Source organism: Leptinotarsa decemlineata, unplaced genomic scaffold (genome assembly GCF_025532065.1).
Source record: "Leptinotarsa decemlineata unplaced genomic scaffold, Ldec_3_MD MMD2_tig00026299_RagTag_RagTag, whole genome shotgun sequence".
In the NCBI taxonomy this organism is placed as follows: Eukaryota; Metazoa; Arthropoda; class Insecta; order Coleoptera; family Chrysomelidae; genus Leptinotarsa; species Leptinotarsa decemlineata.
The window spans coordinates 7,977,491-7,989,566 of NW_027412676.1; the positions used below are offsets into that span (position 1 = coordinate 7,977,491).

At 36.0% G+C, this 12,076-nt stretch overlaps 1 protein-coding gene across 3 annotated transcripts in view; it reads right to left on the reverse strand.

Moving 5' to 3' along the window:
- The window catches only part of LOC111507735 (multiple PDZ domain protein), a 463,358-nt gene that overhangs the window by 360,507 nt on the left and 90,775 nt on the right, over positions 1–12,076 (reverse strand). For all 3 annotated transcript variants that reach the window (XM_074180506.1, XM_074180505.1, XM_074180503.1), the window contains exons 8-10: positions 10,690–10,902; positions 4,571–4,741; positions 402–554 (exon numbers count right to left, since the gene is read on the reverse strand). In XM_074180506.1, the coding sequence (XP_074036607.1) occupies positions 402–554; positions 4,571–4,741; positions 10,690–10,902 (537 nt within the window). The remainder of the gene's footprint in view (positions 1–401; positions 555–4,570; positions 4,742–10,689; positions 10,903–12,076) is intronic.

The following is a 12,076-nucleotide window of genomic DNA, read 5'->3' on the forward strand; positions in this document are numbered from 1 at the left end:
AAGTGATTGTCACACACATCCGCAATTATACTGATTCGCGAGTACGTAAACCTAGGTAAATGTTTCAGTAACATTCCCAATTGTGTTTAAATATTTCGCGCGCTTCATGTCTTCTTTGACACTAAAACCAAACATACCACTCTGGCAGCAAATGTCAACAAGACCATATATCAACCGAAAATTTCTCATACGCTTGGCAAACAGTTGGCATAACTACATATTCCCACCTCGATTTCCCTACGGGTCGAGTGACATGTCAATTCATCAGAACCTCATCGTAACTTCCGATGAGTTCCGGACTCCATTAATAATCGCTGTCCGCGATTCCCACATCCGGTTGAGAATGTAATCAGTTTGCTTTTGTTAGGACGGGTCAAATAATCTCCCAAGTTGATACTTACCCTCGTTTGGAAGGCTTCTCGATGTTGAGACGTATCAATTATTCTAATAGGAACGGGATACCGGGCGCAAACAATGTTGACGACATTCGGCAGTTGCTTCAATATTGACACCACCTCGAGATGATTCAATCCCAGAAGTTGGATGCCGTTCACCTGAAATAGAGAACATTTCAGAATTATCAAACAAACTTCTTAGACTATTTTTGAAAATATAAAATAAATATTAGTTTTCCAAAAATGAGCTGGATTTGCCGCGTTATTGGTCGATTTCTAATCCCCATCCTAAATGAGCGCTGTTTTCCATTCGAAGCAAAACTGTAATACTCTTCTCGATGCGCGTCTCATAACCAAATTGGCATCAACAAGAGATGGACTGGACTAATCGTCATTTTACGAGGGTGGTCTGAACAATTTCCGACCTCAACATGAAGATAGCAGCAACCGTTAATAAAAGCTGGTGAATTTCGTTGTTCATCTATTTACAGTTTGTCACTAAAGATTCAGCCATTTTGAACGCGCAGTTGTCATGAAAAAGTCGTTTGAGTGAGTTGATGTGAGTGTTTTTATACTACTGGGAAAAGTCGAGTATCGAGTTTTCATTAAATATTTTTTTTTGTATAGGGACTCTGTACCATCACTTACCATAGTAAAATTTCGGGCAGCTGAATTTAAACATGGCCGTAAGAGCTTGGGAGACAATGAACGTTCGGGACGTCCAAAAACTGCATTAGCCGGGGAAGTAATTGCTGTGTAGGTAGTTGGGAGAGATTATTGTTTCGAAATTAATTTTGATCGCCAAATTGAAGTGAGAGAGCAGAGATCATGAACATATTTGTTACAATTTAAATCAACATTTAGGCATGGGAAAGCTGTCCGCGCGTTGGGTTCTGCGTTTGCTCACGTTAAACCAAAAACGTGTTCGAATAAACGTTTCCAACGCTCTGTTGGCGCAGTTCAGGCGCAATGAATTCGAGTTTTGTCGCCGATTGAATAATGTACATGAAACTTGGATATACCATTATTCGCCCGAAACATAAATAGAGTCCAAACAGTGGACTGCAAAGGAGGAACCGGCCCAAAAAAGCAAAAACTGTTTTTTCAGCTAAGAAAGTGAAGGCGGCTGTTTTTGGGGGATGTTCATGAAGTTATTTCAATCTATTATCGTCGAAAAGAAAAAAAAATACGGGAGCATCATCATTTGACATGCTGATGGCAGAACTTGCGGTGAAATGGCCATATTCGCAGAAAAAAATCCTGTTTTACCAAGACAACGCGCCGTCTCACATCTCAGCGGTTGTCATAGCGAAAATCGGTTTGAACTGCTTGACAATCTGCCTTACTCGCCAGATCTAGCGCCAAGCGACCTTTTTTTGGAGAGAGACTTTCGTCAAATGAAGAGGCAATCACCTTCGTGGACAATTCTTTTGTAGAAAAAAAACCGAGTACTATTTGGACGGTTTACAGAGATGGGAGCATCGCTAGGAGAAGTGTGTAGAGTTGAAAAGAGAAGAAAACTTCAAAAAAATGCGAAAAAATGTCTTGTATCTTTGATAGGTCGAAAACTGTTCAGATCACCCTCGTATATTTGGCTGGAAGAAGTGAGTTCGAACTGTTTGAGTGTGATTTTTTTTTATTTCTATAGTACTTTGAGGCACCTGTTGATACCGTGAAGTCATTTATCTTCTAAGTCACCAAGTAGAGCCGCTTTCATCTCCCCTGTAAATTGGTGAAAAATATTCTGATAATCTGAAGTTGCTTAAAAGACACAATGCCTTTCATTCTGAAAAATGTTTTCACTATTTCCATTCTAGGTGCTCGCTGGACATCTGTATGCATTTTCACAAAGATTTATGAAATTTTCCTATTTAGTCTTCCCGACGAACTTGTGAGCCTTTTTTTGAAGTCATTTGCGATGAACAGGCGATCGCGAAAAAATAGAGAACGCCTACGAGCGCACTATCTCTTCACAACAACGTTGTTCTTGGAGACTTGCTGTCAATCAGGTTGATCTCCGTAGTTGAGTCATCTCCGAACCTGTTTCAGTTCATCATATTTCTTCTGATTTTGTTATATATCATGAACGAATCATAGATCTGGTTTCTCTGAATCTAGTCATCCAGTTAGTGTACTTGTCGCTTGAGAAATTTACTTAGTACTGTTTTTCGATTTCGTAACATTGGTATCAATATTGATTACACAAATCGGAGTCTACAATACATGTGAAGTATACAACGACATCAATCTTCAGATCTTGACTATCTAGTTTTCTTCAGAAACAAGGCATAAACGTAGCGTTCAAGACAAGTAACGATTTTCAGTTTTGGTGAAAATTAATTATTCTGAGTCAGCATGGGACAAATCAAAAAAATCTGGGGTCTACACGCCCAAGTGCGAAGACTGCAATACCTTATATATAGAATAGACGGACCGCAGTTTCAACTAGATATTTGAGGAGCATCTCATAGAGAACACCTACAATTTCACACAAAATCCGAAAATTCTACACATTCAACCAAAAAGTCTGAAAATGAATATATTGTAATCTATAAAAATCAAAGAACATCTTGCTAATAAAAACAACATTGTTCTGAATGATAAGATAGATATTTATAATTCTCCAATCATCAATAATGTCATTAGTAATTTCCCAAATGCCCCTTGATACCTCTCTCTACCTACCAATGCAACTTTTAGTATTTAAGGAGATGACATCATATACGTAGGTTAGTTGATAACTTGCTTAGAAGATGACACATGAGCCAAAACACCAGCTGGCATTAAATGTTAGTGTTGTGTAAATTGTGAAGTATTGTTTTCACCCTACCCATTCAATTGACTTGACTATTTCATTAGCAGACCTTCTCCGTGCTTTTTCATTATAAAAGTGTTGTAATTTTTTTACTCCTCTGTTTCATTTTTTCCACGTATCTTGTTCCACGTCCTTTATAGTTTTCATCGCTTCAGTTCTTTCCTTTTGTCTTCTTGATCTTCAGGTTCCAATGTTCCGTTTCATCATTTCGTTTTCTTTTCCGTCTTCATTTTACCGTTTCTTTTATTTTTTGGCAATTCTATGTTTTGTTTCCTCTCTTGTTCTTCTATTACGTCTTTACTAAAATACAAACAGATATACGTCGCCGGTTTGCTTGGATAAAACTTTTTTATAAATAACTCATTTGACCTAGGAATAGAAGGTAAACGACTATAGACAACAACGTGTGTTCCTTGATTGGGCTCTAGAGCAGTTGGTAACCTTAATTGTCATCGAAAAATCATCTTCAGCGATGAGGCCCATTTTCGGATGAACGGGTACGTGAGCAAACAAAATTGTCGAATTTGGGACGATACCAATCTACATGAGATCCAAAAGCGTCAATGCATCCTGGAGAAGTTACTGTTCGGTGTGGATTTTGGGCTGGCGGCGTCATCGGTCCATATTTCTTCAAGAACAACTTTGGCCCGGTCATCACTGTAAACGACGAGCACTATGGGTCGATGATTCCCAACTTCTTTTGGCTTAAAATGGATGATCTGGACAGCAACAACATGTACTTTCAACAGGACGGCGCTACGGGCCACACAGTTCATGCCACATTGGATACTCTGCACGAGTGATTCGAGGGCATGGTCATCTCACGTGGAGGTGATGTGAACTGGCCACTAAGATCGTGCGATTTGACCCGGTTAGACTCTTTCTTGTGGGGTTTCCTTAGGTCGCAGGTGTATGTGAATGAGCTACAAACCACAGCGGTCCTCAAAGCCAACATAACTCATGCCATTGGTCTAATTCAGCCTAGCCTGATTTATGAGCCAGATGTTTCGGATGCATTCCACCCAGAGAAGCCGTAGTGAACATTTAAACGATGTTATATTATACAGATAATGGCATCAATAGGTATTTCAAACGAATAAAAAATTTTGATGATATTTCACACACACTTTGTTCTGTTATTTTCTGCTATTTATTTTAATTTTCAATTTAATTCATTCTTTCAGGGATTTCAAATCATTTTATATTATATTAGACAATGGAAGTCCGAGCAAATGAAATTCACACTTTGTTCTATTTAAATTCAAAGATAGGAAGCGCTCAATGAAAGACCGTATAGTAGCTGATGTTGTTAACACAAAAACATTGTTGCTAAGAATTTATTCGTGATGGACAAACTAACCTCTAATAATTCATCACCAGATTGAAGAACTCCATTCCTACCAACAGGACCATCTGGTAGGATATTTCGAATATAATGATGTGGTCTCACTTCCTTTCCAGCTTCCACATCTACTGTTCCTTCTAAGCTGATTCCCAAACCATTAGTCGTTCCTTTCTGCATTTGAGCAATCTGAAATAAGACGAAGAAAATTATTCTTTCAAATTCATTTTTCTCATTGTATGTTTTAAAGAAGCAGAACTCTTGAGAGAATATAAAAGCATTGGAATGAAATCCGAGAAAAATGAAGTGACAAAAAAGATACAATTTCATCATTAATTCAGTGAAAATTTTTATTTGGATAGGAGTAAACTTGAACTGAAAGGGGTCCATATCCACCTCTGTCTATGAGATGGTTCAGGCCCTCAGAATTGCCAAAAATTGCCAAAAAATAAAAAGCGAAAGAGAGATAGTGGTCTTATTATTTTTCAATGTGGAGATTGAGCATGAAGGAAAGTAGCAGAAAACTGCTAAGCAGAACTTTTTTGCCTTTCATACCATCTAAGCCTGAGACGTGTCTTGTTTGGCGAAAAGTTAACATATATTGTGTTTACATTGATATACACTTGTGTTATAAATGTTATGAAGGTAATATTATGATAGAAAGAATACAAAATTTTTGTCTGGCCCAAATTCGTTATCTGATAACTAGGTCTGTGAGGGCCAATAATAATACCAGTTATTTTTTTTGTTGAAAATAAACGTTGCAGGTTCCTTCTACTCAACCATTATATAGACAGTAGGGGATTTCCGAAAAAAAAAAGAAAAGGAGTATAACCAATAAAAAAACTTATCACAGAGATGTGTAGATCGTCACAGGAGTGTTACCCAGATACAAACTGAAACAAAAAATAGATACGGAACAACTACTTCCAAATATATGACCAATGAATTCCAAAAGACTGTATTTTGTTATGTACTTCAAACATTCGTGATAAAATTGATACAGATATCGAACGTGTTCGATATATGAAAGAGTATTTACGAGTACATAAAATTTCACTCACAAAAGAGCTCATAACTTAAGAGGAGAAGTTACAATTGGTGTTTCTGTTTTTGGGAATTCTTGAGAAGCAATGGTTTATACGCTTCGAGAACGGATTGAAATAGTGAGTTTGTACTACTAGAATGGACATAGTGCTAGAGCTGCTGCTCGTATGTTCAATAATAATCATCCAGGAAGAAATGTACGACACAAATACGTTTCGGAATTATTGAATAAACTCATGGAAACTGGATCTGTTAACAATAAAAAGCATAACCGTTCAGGAGTTGTCAACGATGAAGCTATTTGTACTGTAGTTTTAGGGCACGTTAGACTAATGGAAAGTTCGCAATCTCTTACTAAGTTATCTCGAAAATCAGGAATTATTCGTACAAACGTTTTCAGGATCCTCTATGTAAGATTAGACTAGTTTATGAATTGAACGAAGATGATTTCGAAAGACGATCGATCGAGCTGAACGGATCAACTTGCATCAGAATTTTTTGTATAAAATTTGTTTTTGGGATGAATGTACGTTTGGTTTGAATGGAGAGGTGAATCGGCAAAATTGTTGATATTGGATTGATACGAATCCTCATTTATACCGCCAAGTTCATACCCAACGACCTAAAAACTGAATGTTTGGGCAGGAATTTCAGGTGATCATGTCTTAGGATCTTTTTATATCGATGATAATTTGACTAGTGATGAATATTTGGATATATTGGAGAATCGAATAATACCTTGCATCAATAAGGCAATTGAGGAAGATATAAATTTATTCGAAAACGAAATTAGAAGATTGGGGAGAGAATATCATGAGGCATTGCAGAGAAATAACTTCCGAGATTCTCAACCATGTGAGGGCAGCCATGGAAGCTCGTTTGTACCACTATATGGAAGTTGGTGGAAACGTTTTTAAACATTAATATAGAAAATTGTTTTCTACTCGTTGTCCAATCATCAGATTTAAAATATGTTTTTCTGATTTATTGCTTTCATATTTGTCTTTAGAACGAATATGTTTTTTATTTTTCCTGAAAATCATTGTACCAAAAGTTATTCAGGGTGGCTTGTTTTAAATCTTTTTTAAATGGAATGCACTCTATAGCGAATAAAAATTTCCAGACAATTTTTTTTGGTTTGGTCATCTAACACATAGATGTCACTACTAGTATTGAACCGATATGATTTTTATTAAATCCTAACCTTCAAAAGGCACGTGTGTGAGTTTCTCAACTGTCGGATTATTTGTTTGTGAGATAGATCACTTTGAGTAAAACAACTTTAGTTAGTTTGAAAAATGGTCAAAAAGAAATTTCGTGTGTTAATAAAGCATCGTTTTCTGGCTAGAATGAATACTGTTGAAACTAAGGCTTGTCTCGATAAACATTATTCGGACTTTTCACCAGGAAAATCAACCGTTGAGAAGTGGCTTGCTAAGTTTAAATGAGGTGAAATGAACACCGATGATGATGCACGCAGTCGACGGCCCAAAGAGGCTGTTGCCGACGAAAACATAAGGCCACAAAATAATTTTGGATGACCCAAAAGTGGAATTGATCGAGATAGCTTAGGCTCTAGGATAGCTTGCTCACAATCTACCAAAACAACAACGAATTGATGATTCTGGGTAGTGTTTGAAGCTATTCCAGCATGAAAAAAATCCGAATTTATGCATCAATATGTAACAAGAGATGAAACATGGTTTCATGATTTCACACCAGACTCAAAACGATCGTCATCTGTAGTCCAGTTCCCAGAGGATTTAACCTTACATTTTGTAGGGTAGAAGATTTAATTTTTTAAATTTATTTCAATGGGTATAAAGAGCAAAATATAAAAAATGTGACTAAATCTGGGCTCGGCACAACTTTTGGTAGCCGAAAAACCTCGAAATTTTTTGACATTTTTCGTTTTTTTTTTTCGCAATATCTCGAAAAGGAGTGGTTCTAGCGAAAAACAGTCCCTATGCAAAGTTGAAGAGCATCAAAGTCTCTACAAATTCTATAGATAATTTTTTCTTCTACAACAAATAGAGAGCAAGCTACAGCATCTCAAAGATGGACAATTTTTCTCAAAATGGTAAAAAAGCCAAATAGCGCCTTCTTTTTTGTGTTTGTGTTATTGCGACCCATGCATTATTGGTTGTATTTTCGAATTATATTTTGATTCGATAAGGTCCTCCAGACCCCCCATAACCAAACCCCCCCACCCCAAATTGATAACTGACGAGGAATGAGTAGGCATATCGAAATCCTCACATCCAATGCAATCTGGGGAAAAGCACTTCAACCTATTCGCCAAGCTTTTGCATTGTTTTAAAGCTTCATAAGCCCCTAAAGTCTATACAGTGAAACAAAACTATGGTGAATGAAATGAAAAGAGTTTTCTTTCCACAAAATGGTGCTTAGCAGAAAATTCGAAATAGGCGTTATTGTTATAAAAATGAAATAAAATGATCTAGAATTTTTCTGTGAGACCCTCCATTACAAAATTAATCACCAACTGTAAATGGAACATGTATTTGGAAAAACTTTTATTAAACACGGACAGTATTTAATTACAATTGAATTATTGAAAAATTGACCAATGAAAAGAGAAGTTAACCTTTCACTTCACTTCCTTCTTAGGCGTTTCGACGGTCCTGGTTCCTCACTAACAGGTACCATGATGGGTGAGTCCTCGTAAACCTCATCCATGGTTGATAAGATGAATGTATCTTCCTCTTCCTCACCATCTGTGTCCAGGTCGGAGGAGTACAGTGGGACATTGTCACAGTCGGTGCATATGCATTTCTTGCAGATGCTGGAGCATTTAAACCCGGCTTTTGGGTGCTGGGTCCTTCGTTGCATGCTGTGGAATCAGGCCCTGTAGACTGCTGGTCCACCCATAATGTTTGGGGTTCATGTGTGTGGCACCCAGCCAATTTTGAATTTGATAAAACGATCTTAGTGAGTGTAGAGCAGCAGCATCAGAAGTGGGTGGCAACCGAACAAGATTAACTTTACCTGCAGACACAGACTTTTCAAAAAGATCGTATCGTAGGTCGTCCAAGGTTTCGAGTCCACTGAACGTCCCCTATTGGTACAATGCTTTGAACACAAGCTCTCCAGCTTCAATAATCATCTCAACAAATACCTACTCATTCCTCATGAGTTATCAAATTGGGGGGTGGGGGGGTTAGTGATGGGGGGGGGGGTCTGGAGAACCTTATCGGACCAAAATATAATACGAAAATACAACCAAAGAATGCATGGGTCGCAATTACACACACAAAAGAAGGCGCTATTTGGCTTTTTTACCATTTTGAGAAAAATTGTCCATCTTTGAGATGTTGTAGCTCGCTCCCTATTGGTCGTAGAAGAAAAAATTACAGGAAATTTGTATAGACTTTAATGCTCTACAACTTTCTATAGGGATTATTTTTCGCTAGAAGCACTCCTTTTCTAGATATTGCGAAAAAAAACGAAAAATGTCCGAAAATTTCGAGGTTTTTCGGCTACCAAAAGTTGTGCCGAGCCCTGATTTAGTCACATTTTTGTATATTTTGCTCTTTATGCCCATTAAAATGAAATAAAAAATAAAGTTTTCTACCCCACCTTTTGTAAGGTGAACCCCTTTTTTGGTATCTGGGAACTGGACTACTGAGTGGACTGCAGGAGGTGAACAGACTCCAAAGCGTGCAAAGATGCAACCGTCGGCTAGCAAGGTGATGGTATCAGTATTTTGGGATGCGCATCGTATAATACGCATCGACTCTCTTGCAAGGGAGTCTTCCAAGATGGAAGTCTATCAAGATGGAGTAGTAGAAAGCCAAAAACTTTCTTTTCCAAAAATTAATCACTCCTAAAAAATATAACCCCTTCAATTGAAAAAATATTATTACCAAAAATTGAAAAATGAAAATTTAAAGATTCCAAACCAAGTAACGTCACTACGTTTCGATTGTTAGTATTCACAATCGTCTTCGGGTGATAATTGTTATTAATTTTTTTTTTATTTTCAGCTTCTATTAATATTTCCATTTTTAATTTTTTTGGTTGTTGCTTGTATGTTATTTCTCTGTAATTACAGGTTTTTGTTTAATGAAATTGTAATTTTCGGTTAATCTTTTCAATTTTTTTCAGGGATTCCAAATTAATTTATATTATATTAGACAATGGAAGTCCGAACTGATTTCATTTAACCGATTCAGCGATATAATCTTTTCGTAATATGTTTAGAAAATACTTTGGTTACATCTATTACCTCTCTCAAAACAATTTTTTTTTTCAAAACTTTCTATTTGAGGTTCAAAGGCCAATGTAACTTTTCAAATATCACAAAGGTATTTCAATAGTTTTCCGAAACTTTTGTGTACATAAAATAAACGAGTACAAACAACACCATTCAATCTGTAAAGTGACTTGAACCCTCCCTATTCATGATGGAAATAACATAAATCCTCGTATACAAAGTGACTATTGCATAGGTTAGGATGACGTAGCACCATATTCAATTACCACTATAGGTCATTATCTTGATATTAGGTAATTCCTATATTCTTAAAACCAAATGGAATCCATGGGAACATGAAGTCAACACTTATTCATATTTTTTAAGCATTTTCAATGATCTTCAGAATATTAAGAGGTTTCAGCCTATTCATGCCAACCAAGAAAACTGTTTTCTTCATCTCCTGAAGACGCCAAATTGTTGCAGTTCTGGTGATTGGGAACAGTGCTTGTTCTTGGATTCATCTATTCCAGAGGTTTCAGTTTTACGACGTCAAAAAATACACGGTATAAAAATCAACAGATATATTCTGGTAGTCCGTTGAAACTTCCTGTGGCAAACTGAGAAAATATTTTTAATATTTTTGTAAATGAAGAAATCACAAACAAACAAGAGTTGCGATTTTTGTATCATTCAGTGGAATACTCCGAATTAGTCAACTTTACCAAAGTTTACCAACTCCCTATCTCCTAGTTCAATACACCCTCATGCAGAGACTGAAATAGCTCTGTATATCCACAATTACAACATCGATCTAGTCTTTTGATAATGATTGAAAATAACTGTTGAGTGAGTCTCACTGTGACAAAATACTCACCACAATTTCCACTTCAGAGTTCAATTTTTCCTTCCATTTCTCGTATATTATTTCGTGGCTCTCTAGGCTGAATTGCAACGATCTCATCTCACCCCCTATGACGATTTCCATCGCCTCGTTCACAGGAGTTATGGCTTCTAATAAAATCGCCGAGTCGAATTCGAAACTGGTGCGAGATTCTCCATCCGGTTCGATAGTTAGATGATCCATTTGCTGGAATATACGTCTATTTGATCAGTTTGTTAGCTTACAATATAAGGGTAATGAAATGAGCGGTTTATGAGATTTGAATTGAATATATCAAAATATTCATTTAACATTAGTCCAGTTAATGAACATGTTGAAGAGGACATGAAATATGCGAGAGTATGAAAAGTCTCATGAAATTCTTGGTGGTGACAATAGATATAATCGAAAACACCCTTCCTTTTCTTGATACAAGGGTTATCCGTAGACCTGATACTTTCTTGCACTAATCGGTATATCAAATCTACTATTTCAGGAAGATATATCAATGACTATTCGTTTCATGAAATATCAATGAAAATTAATTTAAAACTCTATTTGAAAAAAAAAAGAATAGAAAAGATTAGTACACCCTTTCCTCACGCAAAAAAATCTCAGACTTCTTAGTAACATATCGATCGAAGATTCTTATCCCAGATAACTTTTCAATAAAATAATTTTCAATACTGGTAGTAATATAAATTCTGATATCATCAACTGAAATTTATGTCATGATGATTCAACTATCCATTTTTCTTATAAATCTGCATATAATACCTGATCTGGGAAATTTATCTTCAAATATAAAACTTTTCCATAATGAACAAAATATCAAAACATGCCAAAAAATATCAAAATCATAAAGAATTTGAATACTAAATTGAAAGATAAAACGGATACTTCAAAAAAGTCAAATGTTATTCATAACATTCCTTGTAACAATTGTAACTTGGATTATATTGGAAAAACATCTAGAATTCTCTATTGAAACTGGTAGATTAACATCACATAAAAGTGATATAAAACTTAATAGGAAATCAATGGCATTAGCCCAACACTTTACAGATACAGGACATGAACAAAATTATCCTAATATCAAAATTATACGTACAGAAAACAACAATTCCAAACGTTTCTTTCTTGAAATAGTCGAAATCAATATGTCTTCTGATTGTATGAATACAATACTACTCTCTTCATAGTTGATGATTATTCTATCAAATCATCATGCTCATAATGCTCTCTTTATAGTTGATGATTATCCTTTCAAATCATCATGCTCATGAAAAATGACATTTATGTGAAGGCATGACTTTTGTCAAACAAAAAAATTCTTATACCTACGTGTCACTTCTTGTCATGAATTAATATGTTCAATTAA